Source organism: Lytechinus pictus, chromosome 8, assembly GCF_037042905.1.
Source record: "Lytechinus pictus isolate F3 Inbred chromosome 8, Lp3.0, whole genome shotgun sequence".
NCBI classification, from domain to species: Eukaryota; Metazoa; Echinodermata; class Echinoidea; order Temnopleuroida; family Toxopneustidae; genus Lytechinus; species Lytechinus pictus.
Window position 1 is genome coordinate 25,325,746 of NC_087252.1, and position 25,361 is coordinate 25,351,106.

At 36.4% G+C, this 25,361-nt stretch overlaps 2 protein-coding genes across 3 annotated transcripts; both read left to right on the plus strand.

Annotated features, from left to right (window-relative positions):
- Positions 1–1,397: 1,397 nt before the first annotated feature.
- Positions 1,398–13,897, plus strand: LOC129266188 (electron transfer flavoprotein subunit beta-like). 2 transcript variants are annotated; one of them, XM_064103846.1, is made up of 6 exons: positions 1,398–1,510; positions 5,065–5,223; positions 7,400–7,558; positions 8,990–9,211; positions 10,782–10,957; positions 12,564–13,897. In XM_064103846.1, the coding sequence occupies exons 1-5, from the start codon at positions 1,457–1,459 to the stop codon at positions 10,950–10,952; spliced, it is 765 nt and encodes a 254-aa protein (XP_063959916.1). In that variant the 5' UTR covers positions 1,398–1,456; the 3' UTR covers positions 10,953–10,957; positions 12,564–13,897. The 2 variants fall into 2 exon arrangements, with proteins under 2 accessions (XP_063959916.1, XP_063959917.1); XM_064103847.1 differs by having other exon boundaries at positions 1,417–1,510; positions 10,782–10,967.
- A 2,392-nt stretch (positions 13,898–16,289) lies between these two features.
- Positions 16,290–25,153, plus strand: LOC129266989 (coiled-coil domain-containing protein 153-like). Its single transcript, XM_064103849.1, has 6 exons — positions 16,290–16,439; positions 17,945–18,016; positions 19,235–19,354; positions 20,267–20,359; positions 21,595–21,725; positions 22,190–25,153. Exons 1-6 carry the CDS (start codon positions 16,379–16,381, stop codon positions 22,316–22,318), a joined length of 606 nt encoding a protein of 201 aa, XP_063959919.1. The 5' UTR covers positions 16,290–16,378; the 3' UTR covers positions 22,319–25,153.
- Positions 25,154–25,361: the final 208 nt, after the last annotated feature.

Genomic DNA, 25,361 nt, shown 5'->3' on the forward strand with positions numbered 1-25,361 from the left:
TCTTTCCTTTGCCTCCCTTTTCCACTCTTATAATTTCTATTAAAAATTTTATCATCATTATCGTTATCACTCCAATTATTCAAATTACTTTCCACTTTTTGTTGTCGCTTATACGCTCTATTTTGGTATTTTGTAGATTATGTATTTTATTTTTGTTTTCCACCCGTCTCTTGTATATAGGTTATGTTATTTAGTATTGGAACTATGTTTAGGGACTTGCCTTATTTACAAGCTCTGCTTTTCTTGGCAAGTCCCTCCGTTCAGATAATTTTATCTTCAATATTTGTTATGAAATGTTATAGAACTGTATGTATTATTTTGAACATGTATTTACACTTTACTTTGATTATATCTTTTGTTTGAACGGAAATAAATGAATAAATCTAAATCTAAAATACAGATTTAGGCCTTCCATGGAAGCTGCAGAACAGGAGGTGGGGGTGGGGTCTGTATCTAGAGTTCTGACTTCAGTCCTTCGATTTTCCATTAAAGTAAAAGTGCTTAAAAAAAAAAACAAGGACAGGGTGAAGAAGAATTGAGAGACCGGATTTGTGTCGAACGAAGGAACATGAGAGAGAGAGAGAGAGAGGGGGGGGGGGGGAATGAAAATTTAGATAGAAATGATTGGAAAGAGTTAAATACAGGAAGAAAGAAAGAAAGAAAGAAAAAAAAGAAAAAAAGGAAGAAAGATAGAAAGAAAGAAAACTTAAAAGAAAGAAAGAAAGAAAGGAAGAAAGATAAAAAGAAAGAAAGAAAGGGGAAAAGCAAATCGAAAAATAATCAAGATCTAGAAAAAAACGAATACGAGAGTGGTGAAAGAGAGGAAGTGAAAAATAAAAACAGAAAAAGAAAAAGAACTGATGAAAGAAAATAGGAAAGAGAGAAATAAGTGGTGATATTATAATTCATATTATGTAAAAGACATCCGTGAGTTGTTAATGAATAAAAACGTTCAATCTTTTTTTTTCTCATTAAAAAGTCTATGTTAAAGGTATTAATAGATTACAAATTATTAATTATATTTTCCAATATGCTCTCCATAATAAAAAAAAATCCAACCTGCAAAGGACAAACTTCAAGGAGGGTGGGTAGATGCGATGCGTGGCTGAGTGTTCGATTTTTTGTTTTATTTGTTTTTGTGCTTTTTTTTTAACCATAAAAAGGCCTCGAATCATTTTATTTAATGATATTGTAAATGAAAAAAAAAACAGGTTATCCTCCCTGAATATTGTTAAAGAAATGTGTACAGATTTACTCTAAGTTCCCATCTGGAATAGGCCTAATCAAGTTATTGAAAATGTTTATGTACGATGAATTCTGAAGCAAATTTATGTGTCAACGATTTCATGTTCAAACCAAAAAAAGTTCTGGATATGGATCTCCGCAACTTCAACTCTAGAGGGCGCGGAAACACACGAAGAATTTATGAAACACACAGGATCAGACGAAAATCAAAATGGCCCTCCGTGTTCTTGTTGGCGTGAAAAGAGTGATAGATTATGCAGTTAAGGTAAGTTTAGACTAGTATAAGATTATGTATCAATAAAAACACGTAAGCAGTTTCCTGAATACTTAATTTGAGTCAATAATTTAACTTTCTGTCCCAATTTTTGCGCAGCTCCACTGCCACGGAGATCTGATATCGCATTGCTCGAGCCCTGCCCAGCCGCCGCCCACCGGCTGAGAAAGTGTGCTTTCCGCCACAGACGAGACCGGGCGAAGGACATGTGAAGGGCAAAGCAACCATGGCATGGGCATGGCGATATTTATTGGCATTTGTATCTAACCCGAGTATTTATTTTGGCTTACCTTTAGAATCCAATGTCAAGAGCTGAAGTATGAACTATGATGCCTCGTTCTAACACTACAGACTACACTGTGAGTGTCACTGTGTAATCCATGCTCTCAGTCTCAATATCTCATATTCATACTCATAGACATAATTTATGTCTATGAATATGACTAAGATATTGAGACTGAGAGCATGGATTACACACTGTAGTGTTAGAAATCGATTATGACATTGTATTATTTGTAAAGTTACTCCTTTATAAGTTTATTTTAACGACGTAGCTGATCATTTTGTACAACATGCGGCATTATCCTTGTTTAATTTTAAGTCACCACTCCATTCACTGCCGTTCATTTCGTCACGTCAGCGGCGGGGAGTTCTTTCCTCTCCCAAACTGCTTACGTGTTTTTATTGATACATAATCTTATACTACGTTTTCGAACCCCACTTCGTCCTCGGACCATCGAACCTTCGGAATAACGAACCTTCGTAATAACGCCACAAATGTTCGGATTAAGGAACCCTTTTACGTTTTCGGATTAACGAACATCGAGGTATAGGCAATTTACGTGTTTCGGAATTACGAACTGAACAAAACACAACTTCAGCTATTCAAAAGGATCCTAGGAGTACCAATCACTTCAGCCGATGAAATTGTGTATCTTCTCACAGACTTGATTCCAGTGTCTGCTCAGATAGAACTGGACAGACTCCTCCTCCTTGGGTCAATTCTTTCTATTGATCGCTGTCGGTTTGAGTTTAGAATCTTCCTTCATGCCTCAGAGAAAACAACTCCAACCATCCGGATGTTTGCTGATACTCTGTCCAAATATCATCTCCCACCACTTGTAGATCTAATTACAGATCCACCTCAATACAACACTTGGAAGCGCACCATCAACATAGCAATGAGGAGAAATGTCAATGAGGATCTAGAGCAAACCATCCTTTTGAAAGCCAGTCTTTCAGTCTGGGCAGGTAATCTGCCTATGGACGTCAAGGACCTCTACCCAAGAAACCCTCCATCCTCCTTGATTAGAAAGGCCTTGACAGTGAGAGCACAGCTTCTTTCTTCCACCTACCTTCTTCAAACCAGACTGAACAAAATTGCTAAGACCGCTGACTCAACCTGCCAGCACTGTCATAGTGCAGACGAAACAGTAGAACACTTTATCGCCACATGTCCCCATTCCAACTCAATTCGCTTTGAGTTTATATCTTTACTCAATGAATCTCTGAAAGACTACCCAGATGTGATCTCTTCTTATAACTCAGCAAACCCTACTCTGTTCACTTGTGTTGTACTTCTTCCTCCTGTATCTGATCCACCAGTCTCTATCAAAGACTGCCTGCTTCTTAAGACATTATTTTTTATCTATAAACTTCATATGTGTCGATTGAAATATATTGATACATGCTCAGAACCTGCATATAACCATAATTAAACTGCATGAACTATGTCTTTACGACTTGTCCTGTCTACTCTTAACCCTGGATGATTATTTATTATGGATACTATTGCCTTCATAGGGCTGATCTCCGAAAGCAGCGGAGGGAGAAAACCAGGAAGGAAGAAGTCAGTAGAGGCGCACGGCCAATATGGGAGACTCTCTCCAATAGGGGAGACAATCTCCCACATTGGAGACTTGCTTTGCAAAAGGACAAAAGAAACAACACCAACAAAAGCATGATTTTTTCCACCCAAAATTTTGTCTCACTGAGGTCAGAAGCCCATTTGTTTTGTGTGTGATTGACAACAAAAATCCTTATCAAAACAAAAGTAGACGGTGAATATTTAAAGTAGTGGTAGACGGTGAAAAGGGGTAATTTTTCATGAGGAATCTGCTTATCACATTTTTATTTGCCGCCAAGGTAATCCTTTTGCAGCAAATATAAACAAAGGAAATTGGACTCCAAAACAGGAGACTGTCTCTGAAATTGGATACCCAAATTCTTTACAAAAGTCTCTGATATTGGAGATAATCTCCCACATTGGAGACAGTCTCCAATATTGGCCATGCGCCTCTACTGACAGTTAAAACTTACTTTGTCTTTAACTTAGTTTAACTTTGCACACAACGAGAGCACACACACACCGACACACGTATGAGAAGAGAGGTGACTTATTTCAGGATAAGGCCCAACATGCATTATTCAGTCACTCGTGATGGTTTCTATTCCACCTTTCATCCATTTTTTGTACCTCATGTTCGTGTAGACCAAAAGCTTCAATGGAACTGCGCACTTAGCAGCGTTCGCACGCCGTTTAGAGGTGAATTGCAGCTGCCTCACGGAGCTTGCGGGAGCGCCATAGGAATTGTACATTGTATTGCGCACTGGAGATAGGGTGGCCGCACACAGAAGAATGCTATCGCGGTCAGAAGTGGTCAATCTTGACCACTGCGATGGCTATCGGCCAATTTTCGCGATAAAAGTCCTTTTTATATGATATGTATGGATTAAAATAGTTTTTGTGCAAAATAGTTACAGGATGGAAAAAAACCCTTAAGCGGCCGCACACCGGCGCAGGTACTCTTCAGCTACGCTCCACCTACCCGAACATCAAGGTCCAAAACTCGCTAGAGCTGATACTCTTGAGTGGCAAAGATGGGGAAAAATGCATATTTATTGTAAAAATCCTACACCGAAACTAGCTTATAAAAGAATAAGAAGCTTAATTTCTTACTTTTAATCCTATTTGGATTTAATCCTAAGTGGAGCGTTGTGGCCAAGTGGATTAGTCTTCGGACTTTGAAACAGAGGGTCGTAGGTTCGAATCCCAGCCATGGCGAAATTTCCTTCGGCAAGCAATTTATCCACATTGTGCTGCACTCGACCCAGGTGAGGTAAATGGGTACCCGGCAGGATTAATTCCTTGAATGCTTGAGCGCCTAGGCAGCCCAGCTAAAGCCAGGGTAATAATAGCAGGGCCCGCTGGGAGAACATTTTTCGGAACTGAAGCGGCTACCCTTGGTAAATATACCGCTATTATTATTATTAGTAATTTCACTCCATATCCATCACTGCAGTTATCCTCAAAATTGGTGATTTAGAGCCAACTTCAAGCTCCTCACACGTATAAATAATTCGCTGCCGATTTCAAAACATCGCATGCTTATGTGCGAGGGTCTGAGCTCAGACCCTCGCGCATGTGATGTTTTGAAATCGGCAGCGAATTATTTATACGTGTGAGGAACTCGATGTTGGCTCTATATTTTCCCTTTTAATTTTAATATTAATTGGCGATGTATTGGTTGGTTTGTTATCCGTAGATCCGTGTCAAACCAGACAATATGGGTGTCGTTACGGAGGGTGTCAAACACAGTATGAACCCGTTCGACGAGATAGCCGTAGAAGAGGCCGTAAGGTTGAAGGAAAAGAAACTTGTCAAGGAAATCATCGCTGTCAGCTGCGGACCACAGCAATCTCAGGTAAGCTACATACGTAGACAACACAATCTGACTCCATTTCATCAAACTATTGACACATATTCAGAGCTCAAGTTTCATTCAAATTCTGATCTAAAGATAAAGCTAGATGCACAGTGAGCACAGCTGTGGCTGTGCAAAATGAACAAAAGTCACAGTTTTGTAGCTGTTCCATTTCCTAAAGTCAGATGGAGAAATCTAAAAGTAAATGGACAAAGGTTGCCATTTTGGGGCCACTTTTCAAAATGGCTTAAAATGCTGTTTTAAAAAAGGCAAAGAAACCGCAAGTTGCTCACTGAAAAGTTGATTTCTTTATCAATTTCATCAAATAAATTAATTGGCAAATGCCTCTATTTTGAAAGAAGAGTTCAAGCACTGGTCTGAAAATAGCCTCAAAATTCTGATTCTATTATCAATTTTTTTCAAATTAATTTATTGATAATAGGCCTTGAATTTAATTTAAACTGTGGAGTCTGAACCAAAATTGTGGTTAAGCTATTGATAGCCAATTCTGCTTTTTGTTTAAAGCTCACAGCAAGACTCATATCTTGTAAACCAACTTCACAAACCTGTTGAAATCACAAGCTTTCAAATTAGAGCTAGATATCTTCTAATATTGATACTGACAAAGAGTAAACCAAGACATAGCTTTATCCCCAACAACACCTCATTTTCTTAGCATTGGTGTAAGTAAAATAGTAGTCCTTAGAATATACAGCAAGAATAGTACTAATGTCATTATACTAATAAACCATGTCATTAGATCCAAAAGGTTTGAAACATTGTATATATTTTTTATGCAAGCAGAATTTATAAAATCCCTATAATACACAACATTATCCAGACATGCCCTTTTTAGAGTATTTGTTCCTCGTTTTTGCTATAAATACGCCAATACTTTTTTTTTAAATTTCCAATCATGGAGTATGTATTGTACACAGCGCGTGACACTAGTGCTGGTCCGACAGTCCCAGACCTGTAATAAATCACTGTCGGGCCAGTAACTTGTTGCATGAAAAGAACAGGCTACGAGCACATGTTTAAAAGGGTGAATTATCAAGTTTTCAAGTAGAGTCATTTCACATGTTTTTTTCACCGATCTCACTACAACAGGCTGGCAATTGTTACGTTGAGACAATTTTTTTATAATACTCTTTTTTGTCAACAATACTTGTTTTGGTTGTAGATGGTTGGCAGGTCTGATTATTGGTTTCTAAAACATATGCAGTGAAACCTGGTTTAGCAACCATTTTAGGGACAGTGATTTTCCGTTTCAAAAAAATGCCTTTTCCGTTTCAGAAAATCTCAAATTCCGTTTCAGCATGTCAGAAAACGGAAATTCCGTTTCCCCATAGACTTTGTACACACGGAAAAGTGACAATTCCGTTTACACATTTACAATAGCAAAATCACAACACGCATACTCGCACTGGTCAAAATTTGTATCTGCTACTGTACCAACAACACAATAAAATCCGTTCTAATCGGATCTATGCGGGTGCATAAAATATTTTTACACACCCATTTTGCATGCATACATCCTCACCTTTCATATTATTAGCATTATTTCACGGTGAAATGATATTTCATCGATAATTTTGGGGGTTTTTGGACATCGTTATCATCAGTCAACGGCTTTTCCCCAATCCGCCATCTTGGATTTTAAGACCACGATATCGTGCTGTTACATCTTCAAACGTAGAGGGCAGCAACACACGACCGTGTACATGTAGTTGAACGATATGTGTGCATGTGAAGCCCAACCCGGCCGGCCGGGTACGGGTACGGTGCGGGGTACAAACGAGTGTGCTGATGTCGAGTGCAGTCACGATGTGTGAATTGTCATGATAGTAGCGAAGTGAGATCGTGTTTTCTGGGGTTTTTTGGCCATTTAATATTCTCATTTTGCTGTGATTTTGGAGTAATTTATGTTGCTATTCTGTGTATTTTGAGGGAAAATACGTTTTCCGTGATTTTCCGTTTGAAATGCCACTTTCCGTTTCAAAAGGCCCTTTCCGTGAATTCCGTCCGTTTTCCGCGATCGCGGAAAATCACTGTCCCTACCATTTCTATAGCATAAAATATAAAGACCACCTGTCTGAAAGGCCTGCTTTTCTTGTCCTCCGTGTAATTTAGAATTTAAATGCAATTGTATATTTGATATACTTTCTTTATTCAGGAAACGTTACGTACAGCACTGGCCATGGGTGTTGACAGAGGTATTCACGTTGAGGTCAGCGGAGCAGAATACGAGGGTCTAGGTCCATTCCATGTTTCCAAGATCATGGCAAAACTTGCACAAGAAGAAGATGCAAACTTAGTCATTCTGGGCAAACAGGTGAGAATTCATTTATTGTCATGTAATTTGCTATTTAAAAAAAATGGAAAAAAGTGTTGTCTGACTCTTGATCAGTAAACAGAAAAGTGCATGGGAAAAGTATATCACATATCACAAATATATGAATGCATCAGACACAGAAAATAATAAATACATGACCTTTCCTATATTTCAGTAGGATGATCACTAACACTTCCAAGTGAAGATGTTTGTATAAACTTTCCAAGCAATGCATTCAAATTCTAAAAAAGAAAGGCATAGTATAGACCATCATGGGAGAGTTTCATCAATATCTGAAATTAACTTTTACTGCTCTATTGCAGTTATATCTTTGAAAAGGCTTGTTATTATTAAAAAGCTATGTTCACTAATTAACCTCCAACCAAAAGTTTAACGAGCACTAAATATTTCGTAGAAATAAGATATAAGGGAGTCATGGCATTTGAAAAAAAATTTTAAAAAATGATGGTCTGCATATCCTGGTCAGTACGCAACTTGGGAGGTATATTTATTTATTTATTTTTGATACCATGTAATATCAAATATGCTAATCTTCATAGATTTGATAATGTATTATAATTAATGATGACTAATTTCACTTTTTCCATGAAAAAATCAAACAATGTTTTTGATTTACATGATTTCGGGAAGAAATTGAATTATGAGTAATTGGTCATATAATGGAAGGCTGAAGGGGGGTTGGGCAAACTTGATCCCCTGCCCTGTTAAATGAAGATTAAGGGCACTACGAAAACATCTCTTATCCTTTAGAGTGAAGTATCGTGTCAGGATATATTGAGTAATTTTGACCAATCCAGATGCCTATAGGGCGTTAATGCCTACCAGCAGACTTTTAGAGGAAGTATTAATGGTGAACTGTGATGTGTACAGTGGATGCATCAGTGAGATTAACATTGAGTAAGTTGAGGGTACACTTGATGAATTCACTTAGTATTCACTATTAGAATTTTTAAATTGCCATCTACATGTGCATGTATTCAGGTGTAATCTATTTTGAGCAATAGGCCTACTGTTTATATGATTTCCCCGGGTTTAGCTGGGAATGCTGTAGGGGGGATGGCTGACTGCAAACAAATTACAATCAGATGATAATTTTTACTTTAAATACACGGCCCCTGTCTAATCCATCATGTTTTGTGTGTTTTTTTTTTATGTACTTTTGAAAAATGAAACTTCCAATTCATACAAAATTAGAATTGAATATCATAACTTGAAATTGAGAATTAAGCACATGTTTCAGGTGGAAATAAAGTTTCATCTCTCATGCTCTCCCTCTCTTTCTTTTTCTCTACCTTTCCCCTCTTTTCCTTTCTCTATCTTTTATCTATCTGTCTTTTTTTCTTTTCCTTCTCTTCTTTTACCCTTTTTCTATTTTCCCTCTTGCTGTTACTTTCCCTCTCTCTCTCACAGGCAATCGATGATGACTGCAATCAGACGGGTCAAATGACGGCGGCCATATTGGACTGGCCTCAAGCGACCTTTGCCTCAGAGGTCAAAATTGAAGACAATAAGATGGAAGTGATGAGGGAGATCGATGGTGGATTAGAGACGATCCAGGTCTCATTACCAGCCGTTGTCACAGCAGATCTGAGGTTAAATGAACCCCGGTATGCAACGCTACCTAACATCATGGTGAGTAATAATGGTTTCTGTGGAAGCGTTTCATCCTTGATTTTGATTGGCTTAGAAGAACTGTTGCTATGGTAACTGTTGGATGAAACGGGACTTGTCAGATGACAAATCCCTTAATGAAATGCTCTCCAGATTTCCCAAATTAGGTTTACTAAGGGCCTTTTCACACATGAATCTTGAATCATTGTAAATGATGATTGCTATTGTATTCGTGACTGTGATTAGCGTTTGTGATTCTGATCATTTTCTAGTTTGGTTTCACACGTGCTAAATATTCGTCATTAGCCTTATTTTTCACTGGAATCATTCAAATTATGATTATTTTTTACTGTGTGAAAGGGCTGTAATTTTATCACTTCTAGATCCATGATTAACCTTTGTTTCAAAGACTCTCTCATGAAGTGGTTTGCTGCAACTCCATTAATTTAGCTAAACTTCACGATAGTATAGAATACTCACCATAGAGCTTGTTTACTCAGTCAAAATCCCAAACAATACTATAATCCTTGTCACCTGTACTTTGACCCAAACATGTTAAACCTAACGTTGATAGAATTGCTTACTTAGCACGTTTACAGCTGTACCAGTTTATATTCACTTGGTCTAAAAGCAGATTGTCAACTCATTAGATAGGTTAATACCACATGAGTCATAATTATTTCATCTGCTATCAATTTTATATAATTGCCATTTGGCAGCGCGTGACACTGGCACTGGTCCGACGGTCCCAGACCGGTAAAAATTGCTGTCGGGCCAGTAACTTTTCAGAAAAAGCCACATTTACTGGTCCGACATGACCAATAAGATTATATCTAACTGGTACAAAATATATTTTCTTCTCTTTTGTAAATGATAAAAATGGCTCTCATGAATTATGTTGAGTGTTTGTTCTGTTTTTTTTTTTTGGGGGGGGGGTAACAATAAGCAATAAAAGACAACAAAATAAACTCAAGTCTTTTTTATATGTTTCTTTATTTTTGGGGACCAGTAAATTTTAGGTTTGGTCCAGTAAAAAATGGAAAAACTGGGTATGTCCTGGTCTGACATGATCAGGTCAGACCAGTAGAAAAAAAAGGTTAGTGTGGAGCCCCTGTGTTTGGTCTACACTACCTTTGGTGTAATACCCACTTAATCTAATTCCCATGTAGTGTAATGCTCAGATGGTCTAATCTCCACAATGTCAAATCAGGTGATTTTTGTCAATTAAACGTTTGATAACCGCAAACAGTTCATCTTTTGAATGTAATGAAGACGAAGTGGTTTTAAAGTTAAACCAAGTGGATATTAAACAAAATGGCCTGTATTCTGAAGTTTAGTGGTACACACTGAGGGAGAGAGCTCAACCGTGCAATGGAAAAATAAAAAAATGCATGGTCGCTATAATGGAAAATGAATTTGCCTGCAGCACAAAATGGATGAAATGTTGAATGGCTTTCAACCAATCAAATTACAAGAATCTTTTAATGAGTTGTATAATAACTTTTATGTAACTGGGCACTGGTGACCTAAGATTTGTAGATTAAAGAATCCTTGTATTCTATCTTCTATTTCCCTTGTTTTCTTCATTTAGAAAGCCAAGAAGAAGCCTATCGCCAAGAAGACGCCGGGTGATCTTGGTGTTGATGTGACCCCAAGAGTAGAAGTGGTCAGAGTGGAAGATCCACCGGTCAGAGAAGCTGGACAGAAGGTTGAGAACGTGGGGGAACTTGTTGGCAAACTCAAAGAAGCTGGCTTCTGCTAACACAGGTTAGTATTGGTAAGGATATAATACAGTCTGTTGAAAATTTCAAATGGCTAAAATCCCACTGTTGAATTTTTTTATTCACAATTCGGTGTGCCACCTTTATCGTAGACAGGCCAATTTCAAACTTCGGGGGTTGACATCTAATGCGCAGGCAGAGCACAGTATACTGTACTATAATTGTATTTTTACCATCCACTGCACTGCCTGGTCTCCTTTTAAAAAAGCCGGACTCATCTTATTTTAACTGATCACATTTCGCATAGAAATGTGAGGCAAATTTCTCTCCCGCCCGCTAGACCATGGTCGAAAGTATTTGCAAGCCTGTTGAGCCGTGCCGACAAGCACAGCATTGTCACATGCTTGTAGTGCGCGCCACAGTGATTAATTTCAACATGTTTTCCCATGAGGCATTGCAATTTCGGCCTGTCTGCTGCAATGGTTGGTGGCACACAGTGTGTTGTGAATCCACCGAATTATGAGAAGCTCTTGAATGGTGAATAATAGATGTGCAGGTGACATGAAAACGATGTCATCTTATATGTGAAATGTGCACTGGATAGTAGTTTTCTTTAATGAATAAACTCCCTCTTGTGAATATTGATGAATGGAAGAAGAGGAGAAGGAGAATCATTAAGAAGGTGGAAAATGAGAAAGAAGAAGGGATGGAGGAAAACAGAACAACACAGAGATCAAGAATGGGAAGAAGATTGCCATAAAGAGAAGAAAAAAAAGGAAGACAAGAAGATAGATAGATAGATAGATAGATGGTTTATTAATAAAAATCAAGACATCATCGCGGCTAAGGCCGAATTGCGATGTATTTACAAGGTAATAATGACACACACAAATTTCAAACAATAACAGAGATAATTACAAAAAAGAAGAAGAAATTGGTCATTATATTGTGACAAGTGGTAGGGACAACGGCAACGCTCATATTTGAGACATACTAATTATCAGGAGTTTGTGTTCTTTCCCCCAAAGCACCATTTCCTTGGGACCACGCAGCAATATAAAAATCTAAAATACTCGGGTTAAAGGGCATTTCTCCCAATTGACCAAGAAAGTGTAAGAATCTTAGAGATTTGGGTTGATTACACTTTTGAGTATAATTCATGTTTTTCTTCTTATTTTTTCCTTCCTCATAGGATGAATTATGCATTTAAATGTCACTTGATTTGATTTCATTTGATTTATTCATGTATCCATGTAATAGCTTCCGGTACCTGTTTGCATGCTTGAGTAAACACCTTAGACTGCATTGTTCCACTGGGGGTGACACTTTGTTTCATACAGTGGGTCAGTGGTTGGTGTCGTGTTGTGGGTGCTCAAGCATGCAAACGGTATATTTATGTATATTTATTTTATTGATATATTTATATTACAGGTATGTATTATTTTGATGTATTTATAGTTTGTGATTGATTATTCTTTGTTTCAATGCATTTTTTGTTAATAAGAGTCTGAGGACAATTTTTGTGTTTTTAATTGAACATGACAATAAAAACAATTGAATTGAATTGAATTGAAATGAAATAAATTAAGCTTGGCACAAATAGGTTATATTTTAGTAGTGCTGTCATCATCTCCATTTTTTTTTCTCTCCAGGCTTGACAACTTTTCAGACACTGTACAGCTTCATGCCTTCCTGCTCTTAGACCCAGTTGAAGTGTACACGAGAAAAATGAGGTGTAAGATGAGGAGTACAGCCAGCCCCACCAATGGAATAATTTGATTGTAGATGGCCAATTGATACAAGGCAAATACCTAGCAATATGTGAAATGTGATCCAATGGGTCTACATGTAGGACTTGGAATTATGAATTGAGCGTACTGACGGGAGCATTTCATGAACAATTTTGCGTCGGACTGATACGCTCTCAGCCAATCAGATGCAAGAATTTGGTGTAACTGTAACATCTACTGGTGAAAATTGCTGACAAAACCTTTCATGAAATGCTCCCTGGATCATTCCTCTTGTTTGTTACTTTGTGTGATCAGTGAAAAAAGAAGCAATTTGGGATCACCTATCTAACGCATTCTATGTACGAACATGATTTTGATTACAAAATATATTGCATTTACAGTGTAATATTCTCTTTCCTCCTCTCTCATCGCTCTTCGGTTTCTCTCCCTCTACATTTCTCACTCTGTCTACTCACTTTTCCTCACTTTATTTTCCCCCTGATCTCTCTCTCTTGTTCTTTTCTCTTATACCTCAGTCACAATTTCCCTACCGCCACCATACGGCGAGTCGAAAACAGCCGTTTTAACATTTTTTATACCAGCTTCATACGGGTGGTCTGAATAAAATTACGGTAGATAAAACGGCTATTTTCGACTGTACAGCGGCCACAGATGAAATGTGTCTAAGGTATTACTGCTTTATTTCTCTCTTAATGTCTTTTCCAATGCTTCGTTCTCTCTCCAATTCTGTCTCTCTCTATTTCTTTTCCTTTTCCTCTCTGTTCAAGCCTTTTTGCTTACATTTACCCACTCCATACATTGATTTCTTGTGGAATGTGGAGAGTGGTTTCTGAATAAAATATTGTATTCAAAGCAATTTATTTGGAACTTATCGAGCAGTTCATCATTTAAAAAAAAACAAGCACTCTTTACACATGAGCGATGATTAATATTTAATCACAACAGGAAAAATATGTAATGAGATGATGCTTTTTTATTGTTAAATTAGAAAAGATTGAGAATGATTTTGAGGTGATAAGCATCCTTGTTATTCCTTTGCAAAGGGATTGTCGATGGCTATGTGAATATTGAGACGACTTACAATATTTAATATGAAATTAATAGATTCCGTCATAGACATATATGTGATTATATGTATTTGTTTCAATATTCACGGCCCATATTCCAAATTTTTTGACAAATGTTCTTGTATGTTCCATGGGAAATGTTGAATAAATATATTGACATAAAAAATACTGATGTGGCTGTATTTGTCTTCTGTACATATCAATGTGTATGTTTTAAGTTTATATTAATGTGGCTCTTTGTTTCAGGTTGCCCTTATGATTAGTTAATATTGATAAAAGCCGAAAAATAGAGAAAAAATATTGTGAAGGTTTGATGATAATCCATCAAATGATAACAGAGTTACATTTGTTTTAAAAGTTTTGATTTGTAACGTCATTGGCAAGCAGCTCCCCCATTTGATGTATGGTATGAATTCTCCAAAACGCCATTTTCCCTAAAAATTTTAAGTATTTTTGTTTGTGCAGGATATATTATCAGATGCATCATTCCACACCCCTTGTCTATAAAAAAATATTTGTATTCCTCCTTTTGATTTGATTTTTGAAGTATTAAGATATTTTGGAATTAATTTAACACTATATATTGGGAAGCTGTTCACATAAGTCACAAATAAAAAAAAAAGTTCGAAAGTGCATGCATAACTCTGTTTGATGGATTTTTATGATACTTCACCAATAATGTTCTCTAATTTTTCTGATTTTTTACATGAACTTATCGGGGTTGAAATTCCTCGGTAAGAAAAAATTGCATGTTCAAACACCTTTTGTATTATTTTTATGTCTATTAGATTACTTTTTGTCATTTTACTCCAAACAAGCTGTAAAGGAAATACACTGAAATACAGCATACATATCAATCATCTTCCTGGGACAGTGGGGTGCTGATGCAAGATTAGCATCCCTGGAAATTTGGTTGATATGCTATAATTTGGAGGTTTGACCAAAGTAACCTTCAAACTTCTTCAAAATAACCTTTTTGAGTGATAAAAAAAGTTCCAGTCGGAAATCACCTTCATTTGGCAGTGAAAACCTTTATATTTATTTTTTTATTTTTTTTTGCTTGTCAAATCAGTCTTGATCGTTCTGAATTGGAGACCCCTTTTTTTTTTGGGGGGGGGGAGGGTCGACAAATTTTTATTAATAAAACAACCAACCGCGTAGCCAGGATTTCGTCTTGGAGGGGGCGGTAAATGCACAAGAAGCGTGCCAACACTTACAGAGCGCGCTCCCTAGGGGGTGGGTGCAGGGAGGGGCTTTCGGTGTTTCATAAATTAAAATGAAAAGGAGCCGTCTCTCTTGTCTCTAGTACCTATATCAGCCCCAATTCAGTTGACTATATTGTGATTTCTAACCTTGTTTTCAAAAGTGATTGTGAACGCACAAAAAAGGGATAAAATGGAGGAAGTTAAAATAATATTAACCCCGCGCAAAGCGCGGAAGCTAAAGCGTTTTATCTTTTTTTTTTGCAAAGAAAAGGGTATCCTCCAAGTTATATTGAATACTTCCCTTGGAAAGATCAGATTTGATTACAAAAAATTTAGCGACAGTGCATATCTTAACTCGCAAAACAGAGGAGAAGAAGGATACATGCCGGGAGGAATTAAGATATTCCTCCCCGTGCAGAGCAACGAAACTCTGAAATTTTAAAGAGCGGACATTTCATCAAATGCAGATATCTCTAATACCACCATCGGCTCTAATTCAATTGATTTTCTTCTAAGATTATTGAACTTCATAACAAGAAAAATAGTGCAAAATTCATATATATAAATTTAGAGCAAGAGTGAAGGAGTTTCTTTTTTTAGAAAAAAAAAATAAAGAGAAAAACCCACAAAGCTACCTTTCTTCCCTTTCTTTCCTTCGCTTTTCCTTTTCTCTATTTTTCCCCTTTTTTTTTTCTTTTTGGGGACTTTTTTTTTTTTTGGGGGGGGGGGGGGCGACCGCCCCCACCGCCCCCCCCCCCCCTGGCTACGCGCTTGAAAACAACACCCCCTCTTTGAAAATCTTTCTCAGGCCCGTGATATCCATTGATATAGGTTGCAAAACCTACATAGGATTAACCCACAGGAAGCTGAAAGAATGAGAGAAAGATAAGAGAAAAATAATGCAAGACAATAAGAGAATCGAGGGAGATGGAGAGGGGGGAAGAGAAAAGAAGAAAAGAGAATGGAGGGGAGAGAGTGAGGAGAAGAGAAGTGAGAGGGAAATGAGCTAAGAAAGAAAAGAGAAGTGAAAGAAGAGAAAAGTGAGAGATATAAATTAGAGAAGCAAAGGAAAGAACGAAAATGATCGAGGGAAGAGAGGAGAGATCATGAAGGACAACCAGCATTTGATATGTTGAAATAAAAACGGTTGTTGGGGTGGATTTACCATAGATCCAAGATTTTACCTTTCCTAGCTCCAATACATGCGTGATTAGCAAGCTCTATCAAATTCAAATGGCCTTAGAACAAAAGATGTTAATAAAATATTAATTGGTCGTAAATCATAGAGGAATATGCCATGCACCTGTTTCTGTGTCCAATTACTTAATTGAATTGCGCATGCGCAATCGAGCGTATTTGGTTGCTAACTGGTGAGCGTGCCGTAACTCCCGTAAAAAGTTGCGGATTCCATTCTGAGAAACGGTATTATAAACACTTCAAAATTATGCCTCCAAAGAAGAAAGGAAAGGGAAAGAAGGGCAAGAAGAAAGGGAAGAAGAAGAATGGTAAGTATATTTTAATATAACTTCTTTTTTTTTTAACGATTTTAGTAGCGAGACACTCGTCAAGCTTTACTTAGTTAATTTGGAGCTCTCCAGCGTGAGTTTGAGGTTACCCTGCCCGCTAGTTTCCCTTCCTTCCTGGTTTTCTCCCTCCGCTGCTTTCGGAGATCAGCCCTATGAAGGCAATAGTGAGCGTAAGCTAACGACGCGGTGCTTACTGACTCTGCTCTGCTCTGCGACTAGCGACTGCGTGCATGTGCAGTCACTGCAGAGCATAAACGATTGACTTTTATTCTAGCGAAACCAGCACCAAGATGAAGATAAAGACAAATAATGATAATTTAAAAAGAATAACAAGAAGTGGGAAAGAAATAAAGGAAAAAGAGGAAGAAGAAAGAAGAAATTAAGTTTAACTTTGAGCACGTTTTTTATAAAGAGGAGAAGGAGGATCAGTAACGTTACTAAAAGTTTTAAAACTCAGATTCTAGTCAGAAAGAAGAAGGTATTAGATATCATACATTAAACAAAATCTTATTCCAATTTTGTTAATGTTTCTCAAGTAAAAAACAAAACAGTATTTGAACCCCACCTCCCTTGTTCAAGCCCTTTTGTTTGATGGTAATGATAGCTGATGCATTGGAAGGATCTTCAAATAAATATGGTAAATTTGTCAGTTTTGTTGAATCGGCATTTCGGAGGAATCGCCGAGGTAAGAGGTGTACAATATTGTACGTATTCCACTCATTCAATGAGCAAGGTTATGATATAATCTTGTTCTCTGTTACTAGTACATGTATTCCCTGTGTGGTGAAATAAGGTTGGCAATGTTTGGCTTATTTTCTCTTGTTCTTGGGGACAAATTCTCATTTTTTTTTACATCGTCAGATTCCATTACAGCAATTCATCATATAACTTGGATCTTAAGTATATTTAAGTCTTTTAGTTATTTCTTAGAATTAAAAACAGATTGAAAATGACAATTTTCTTGAAATTCTGCTTTCTACCAATAGATGACCTGCACTAAAATATGCCAAAAATTCAAGTTTTTTTTTCAGGCAGGGTGGTAGTGCTCAGTGAATAAGTGACATATTCCAACTATGTACATGTTATATTTATAACACAACTACTGGTTTTCTGGTTATATTTTTAATGATTATGTTGAACATGAATTGGTTCATTTTTGTGCAACCTACCTGTTTTATACTAACATCTTATTCCATTTTGTAACTCCAATGTATGTAATGATCTTTGTTCACCCAATCAGGTATGGGAGGGAAGGCCTGTGGGCCATGGCCATTAAGTTGACCTATTCCCTACCCAGGCTACCTGGTTGGGTGAGCAAGGTTTAAAAAAATTGTATTTTTTGGTACTCTTTCTTATTGTTGCATTTTACATGCTGTCTTGTTTTTTATTTCTGAAAGTGCCAAATAATAACAGTGAAATATCATTCTGTTGAATATTGATAAACATATATAATATTTAAACAATTGTATACTGTCTCTATACAGATGGAGAGTTGACCATTGAGGATAAATACAAGAAGACAATGCTTGAGATAGATGCCTTGAAAGATCATTTAGGTAAGTACACTGGGCAGGAATTGGGCCTAATTAATCATTTTATTCATTAAAGGGCTACTTTCACTTAGGTCTTGGGGTATTATTGAACTAATTCGATTAGATACTGTGTAGTATTATTTTTTTTTTTACGGGCTCCTGTTTGTAGGCACACAATGGAATTTAGGTAACGTAAACTGGGGTAACTCTGGACGCGGGGGTGACTTTGGACATTATTTAATGACACTATGAACATTATTTGATAATAATAATTTACATTCATATAGCGCTTCATAATTTTGGTTTCTAAGCACTATATAAATGTAACTATCATTATTAAAATCATGTTAATAATGTTATTAGATAATGTCCAAAGTCACCCAAATTTACGGTACTGGTGTGCACATTGCAATTCTTACTTCTCTGTAAAGACATGCTTAATGCACCTCACATTGGAATATTGTAATTAACAACTCATAAGGAAAATAAATTATTTGTTGGAAGGAAAAAAAAACTTGTAACTCTAGTTGCAAAGTTGAGATAGTTTTGAAGAAAATGGTTGCCCCGAAGAATGAGGTTTGAGGGATATTTTGGAACAATTTGCATGGTCATTTTCAGTCACTTTTAACTTAAAAAAAAATACCCTCAATAAAATTGTGGTGTATTTGTATATGAGTTCACTGGAAAAAATATAAGCAGCGAACCTACAATTGTTCAGGATGGGGAGTGGGCGAACTATTGTGTCACCTTCCCCCCTTTAATAAAATGATGTCATGTATTTATGCGTGTGCATGTGTGTACATAATCCTATCTTTTTTAAGTACCGGTAGATACATGTAGAACTAAGCTTGACCCTTACATTTTCTATTTTGTTTTACACATGACTCTGCAGACTGGAATAGATAAGAATTTGAAGAGAAATATATTTATCTTTCGAAGATGAAAATTTGCCCATGTGCCATGAGAGATGATGATTATGCTGTTTCAATTGCTCATTTCTAATTTTATTTTTTTTAAAGATCATTTCATTTTACAGAGATTACGAAGGCAACATTATTGGAGAATGACAGAATGTGTGATAAAAAAAAATTGTTGTGTGTCTGATTTTTTCTGAAATCTGCCTTTAAAAGTTATCAGATCAAATGACAAAATGCCACTATGTCTGGGTACACCTTTCATACATTATGAAAGCAGTCTATTAAAATTTAAATTAGCTTTACGTCATGATGTTTGTTTGTGCAGCGAATAGGAAGGAGATTGCTCGCCGCTCCCAGGCCCAGTCAGAAGAATGGAAGGGACGCATGAAGGATGCAGAAGGAGACGTGGAGCAGCAAAAATCGGACCAAAAAGATGTCATGGCTGGTAAGTGGTATCCACAGTAGGGCATGGTATCCAAAGAGTTGGTAAAGATGGCAGTTGTGGGAATGACCTCAAAATTACTTTTTACAGAATTTAATATAATGATCACCAAAGTGTCTGTTTGTATGAATAAAAAATATGTGCCAAAGGATTCTGGAAGAAATTGTGTAATTGCTAAGAATAAATAAGCAAAATAAGTGCGGATTCGGTCACTTCCGTCGGGTCTTTATTCCAGCAATAATAATACACTGTCCCATGTGTGCCTATCTGTGTTGGCGATCTTCAGTGTGATCGTTTTTTAGCTAGATATTATGATTTCACAAAGTTCAGTTTATGTAATTGTACCAGATCTAGATCCATGATGATATATCAATTCTTTACCTTGGTTTTACAGACTTCTCACGAAATCAGTGTTTTACTGCAACTACGTTCATTTAGCTTTAAAGCAAATCTTGATTATAAATTTAAAGTGCCAATTTTAGGGGTTCTTTGGGGATGTACAGAACCCTGTTTCACAAGAGCTTAGTTCTTAATCAAATGGCTTTAAAATTTCAATAAACTGTTATTCAACAACATTGTTTTACTGTATTTCAAAAGTAATTTATGTTTTTTTGGTAATATGAACAATTTTAATTTTCAAGCAGCATTTTCATTTCTTTTTAATTCTTGATAAACCTAATTGAATTTAACTGAATTGGTTGGATTAATGACCGATGCATGTGCACAGTCCACCCTAGAAATTTATTGTATGATCAATGGCAAATCTTTGTGGTGCATGGTTCCTGTAAGATGAAATTTACATGCAGAACATGTTTTGTGTAATCTTGTCTAAAAAATGCTTTAACTTTAATGTAACACAAATATTTAACATTTGGACGATTGACCTATGCTAGTTTTATTGTATTTTCTTTTCAGACATGACTCGTCAGTACAAGACAAAACAAACTGAAATGGATGCTCATGTAAGGAGATTAGAAGTGGAGCTGCAGAAGGTCACAAGTTCATTAAGTAAGTAGTTCTGACACAAGGAAATTGATAGCGTACTGCACACTAGACCACTGGCAATGCTGAAAAAAGGCCAATGCTAGAGTCACACTGCTTAAACTGACTCCAGGCTGACAAAACTCTTAATGTTTTTTTAATCATATAGGCTGCTTACTTATTGGTTGGTTTGGAGTTAGTGCTAGTCGATATTTGATTTCAATATTATACAAATAATGCATGTAAACGCGTGCATGCAGGGCCAAATAATGAACAATGTGCGAGAAGAGCCAATGGATATACCGCACCGAGGTCCACAGGACCGAGTGCGGTATATCCATTTGGCGAGTCGAGCACAGAGTTCATTATTTAGGTCCTCTGTGCACAAGAATGCATGCATTGTTTGTTTTATACACCCCCCTCCCCTATGTTACTGAGTTGCCCCGAATGCTATATTTTGATCTAAATTCTAGATAATTCTAGACCTCGCACTATCCTGCACTCTGACGTCAGAGTGCAGGATAGAGCATTTGGTATGACGTCAGAGTGCAGGATAGTACATTTGGTATGACGTCAGAGTGCAGGATAGTGCATTTTGGATGCAACAGTGCAGTTCGCTGAATATCATGTGATCCAATGTGTACCAATTAGATTGCAGAACATTCAGTACCCTGAGAGCAGGGAAGGGGGATATGACTTTCATCAGTGCTTGTCCATGAAAAACAAGCTTTTATGTACCAAATTATTATGAAGTTCTGTTGGTTTAAAGCAATGTAGAGCAGAATTTTTGGCCAATGAATAGTAATTAGATTATCATGATATATTCTGGTCATTTTGTGTTACAGCAATTTATCAGCATTATCATAAAACCATTATAAAATATATCAAAACATGGACCCAACCTATTTTGGGTCAGTTGCATTGGTATGACTGTTTCATATCTGGAGTGCTTCATTTTGGGGTTAAAGTTAATATAATGAAAAATATAATGGTTAATATTTGTGATAATGTAGCTCGCCTTTCCTAAATTGATTGTTTGTACATTATATTTCTATTTTGTATGGGAAATCTGCACCGATAAATTGTATTGGTAGTTCTAATGTCTTTCTGTATTTATTCATAATTGGGTTTTTGTTTATTTATTTAGTATTTTAATTTATTAATTTTTTAATAATTTTTTTATTCATTCATTTATTAATTAATTAACCCATTTATTGTTCAATGAAGTATTGAAGTTCCATCTTTCATTTATTTTTTGACAGCAAAAACCACAGAAGAACTGAAGGCAACAACGGCAGAGAAAGAAAGGATAACCAAAGAGAAAAATGAGACGATTGGAGAGTTGGAGGAGAAGATCAAGACAATGGAATATTCCTATGAAAATATGCTGGAGGTAAGTCAAGAACACCTTGACCCGTTCTGGTGGATATTTCTGAATGTTTCTTACAAATGACTCTACGCACGACTGGTAATCCTTTTTAAGTGCTAAATGGTATTCTTATGTAGCTGACCTAGCACCAAAGAACATGTTCCAGTCGCTTGTGAAGTATTGCTTATCTTTACAAACAGCTCAATGAAACACCAGACTGTTGCCTGTAAATTGAAGCTAAGTGTTTGCATATACAGTGATTAAACTGATTGATTGTTCACAATAATCAAATATAAATCAGCCCCATAATCAAGTCATATATGTTTTTATTTTTAAATTTACATATTCAATTTGAGAGTAGTTTCCTATCTAATGCTCAACTTTCTTTTCAATTATCCTGATTTTATAAATCACATGAATAACGATGTTACTCTATTTCTCAAACTTCTTTCAATTGTTAATATATATCTTTTCTATTCCCCTTATAGGAAGCCATGGACAATATGGTCGAAAAGCTCAACGATGCCAAGATACGCTGGATGGATGAATCCAAGACTATTCACATGCAACACAAACAAAAACTATTAGAGTTTGGTTTGAATCCATTAGATATATGAATGTTTATTTAGTGCCATTTTTCTCAAAATACTCTGTATGTTAATCAGGGTTCTAGCTACGAGCAGTTTAGTGCTAAGAAAAACTTGAAGCTGCGAAGCGGACATTTTACAATGAAATAATTTTTGCTTGAGATCTATTGTGTCTTTGGCAAAATAATGCATGCCAGATTTGCATGTGTGAAAAAACTATGAAAAACTATGCTAGCTTGAAATGTGATCAAATTGGTACATATTCAGCAAATTTTAATTCTATTTTACAGAACATTTGTGCCGGGTGGTGCATCCAATTTTAACCCAAGAGCCAAGCGGTAATTTGCCTTGTCGGCTTGGCATGGCTAGAACCCTGATGTTAATACTATTAACATAAACATAGCTTTGTCACAACCTTTACACCATTATATCCAAAATCTCCTACCCCATCCCTCAACAAAAAATACATGGCACTACTTATTTTGTGGAAAAGGGATTTTCCATGATTTTTCTTTGTCTAATATTGCAATTTTCACAGCAAAATGTGAGAATTCTCGGTGGTGGGGAGGGGGTTAATGTAATACACCATTTCGGTCCTCAAATACACTGTACAAGGGTAGTGATGTGGCACAAATTGCATTTCAGGGAGAATTGACATGTGCATTATGTGGATATAATAGGCCACAAGAGGCACGGGTATACGCCTTATGTCATCATTGCACAGTTATTTATAAAGAAGAGACCGTTTATTAGTTAACCTAATCATGAACAAAAAAATGATCGATTCATGATAAAAGAATGTGGATGGCAGAGGCAAAATATTGTTCGTAATATAGAGAGATTAGATAACTTTCAGATTACTGTTTGAAGGTGATTTTAGCAGGGTATTATCTTACTTGGGTAAGGACAATTTAGAAATACCTGTACCACACCTGGCCAAGTGCCATTATCAAATTATTTTTTAAAATGTAGAAAAACTTTGTTTCAGCAGTGCATGGAATATTGAATTATTAAACATACTGGGATCGATGCATAGTGGAATGGCGGAATCAATGTACAGGGTAAATTGTTACAATGCAAACAATATTGGACTTTATAAAAAAAAAACCTTGATATCATATTTCACATATATTTGATATAAATTCATATAAATGTACATTCGATAGTCAAAATATTTTTCTATTTACCATTAAATCATGTTTGTAATTATTGATGAAATCTATTTTGGAACAAATGAAATTATGATATGCAAATAGTATTTAGTAATATTATTATACACCTTGAACAAATGACTGAGAGATCTCCTTCCATAATGAATTTTTATGCATTTTTATTTTCTCAGGTTTAGATTATAAAATGAAAGGTGAATCGAATAAAGTATTAAGTGATGCAAATGCTTGGGGTATATTCTCACAACAAAACCCAGATTCATTCCCAGATTAAAGGAGAATTTGGATTCACACTTCCATGGAATACACGTTTCATCTTCCATCTTTAACATTTGTGATAAAAATAATCAAACAAAGAATAAATTGATATCGATTTTATACTCATATATTTTTATTCATATCAATATTATGAACAATTTTGCAAAGCAGGAATGAAACAATTGCTTGCTTTGTGAATCCATCAAGGCACTGTGATCCAAATTCAATTCTAGCATACTGTCCTCCACCCATACATGACAAATGGGCACAGCATTTTTTTAATTCAAAATTGAATTATACTGTAAGAAATGTGGGAAATCATATCACGCAGACAATATGATAATGAGAAGAGTCCTGTTTCAAGTTACAGGGATACACCATCTATATCTTGACTAAAAGGTATGGAGCGTTGTGGCCCAGTGGATTAGTCTTCGGACTTTGAAACAGAGGGTCGTGGGTTCGAATCCCAGCCATGGCGTAATTTCCTTCAGCAAGAAACTGATCCACAGTGTGCTGCACTCAACCCAGGTGAGGTAAATGGGTACCGGTAGGAAGTAATTCCTTAAAAAGCTGTGTGCGCTATGAACGCCTAGCTTAGCCGGGTAATATAGGAGCGCCTTGAGCACCTAACAAGGTGGATATGTGCGCAATATAAATACCCTATATTATTATTAAAAACCCATGAAAAATTCCTCAATATCTCAAAATGTCAGTTATGCCCTTTAGTCATGGTCCGGAGGTGTGTGTATTTTTATAATAATCTGTGGTTCGATTGTTCTTTGCCTACAGGTATTTTTTCAATGCTCCTCATGCAGCCATTGTAATTTATATTGTAGATCAATGATATGTAAAATTTATTTGTATTTATGTAGATTGTATATATTTATATTAAAATGAAAAAGAAAATAGGATAGGCCTTCTTTGTTCATTCATTGCAGAATATTTTTATATACTAATGAATAGGATTATTCTCAGTTTGTCATACTTTTTATCCACTTCCCCTTTCTCCATCGCTTTGCCTCTCTCAAACCTACCCCTCTCTGTATCTACCCTTCTTTCGTCTCCTCTATATCTGTCTCTACTTTTCTACCCCCCCCCCCTCTTTCTCTCCCACACTTTAACCATCTCACTCACATGAAGTAACTTTAGTCACTTTCTCCTCTTTATTTCTTGCTCTTCTCCATTGTATTCTCCTTTGTATACTACTCCCTGATCAGCTCCATGACAATTACTCCAGTGGAAAATCTGCACGTTAAGCCAAACATAAAACCTAACCTCCAAAACTAAATAAATCCTAATACTTATCTTCACATTCTTCTGAATCAAAAACTTTATTAAATCCTAACTCTAATCCTATGCCCTCTGAGATATTAAGACTGGAGCAATTGCCACAGGAGCATATGTGTCACCCCCTGGTCACACTGCTTACATCATTGAATACTGTTTAGGCACCTTAACAGTCCTTACATTGGCTGCCTGTTGATAAAAGAATCACCTTTAAAATTCTTTTACTAATACATCATTCAATTTATTCTCTCTTCCCCACATATCTCAGCAGCTCTATCTCAAAATATCAACCTTCACGTAGTCTCTGCTCATCATCTGATGCTCTATTGCTCCAGACACCCAGATCAAAACACAAATGG

Excerpts from the sequence above, each read along its gene's own strand:
- LOC129266188 (XM_064103846.1), top strand. The coding sequence starts at position 1,457 with ATGGCCCTCCGTGTTCTTGTTGGCGTGAAAAGAGTGATAGATTATGCA. Across the intron at positions 1,511-5,064 it reads TGATAGATTATGCAGTTAAG|ATCCGTGTCAAACCAGACAA; the intron begins GTAAGTTTAGAC and ends TGTTATCCGTAG. Across the intron at positions 9,212-10,781 it reads CAACGCTACCTAACATCATG|AAAGCCAAGAAGAAGCCTAT; the intron begins GTGAGTAATAAT and ends TTCTTCATTTAG.
- LOC129266989 (XM_064103849.1), top strand. The coding sequence starts at position 16,379 with ATGCCTCCAAAGAAGAAAGGAAAGGGAAAGAAGGGCAAGAAGAAAGGG. Across the intron at positions 18,017-19,234 it reads TGCCTTGAAAGATCATTTAG|CGAATAGGAAGGAGATTGCT; the intron begins GTAAGTACACTG and ends TTGTTTGTGCAG. Across the intron at positions 21,726-22,189 it reads CCTATGAAAATATGCTGGAG|GAAGCCATGGACAATATGGT; the intron begins GTAAGTCAAGAA and ends TTCCCCTTATAG.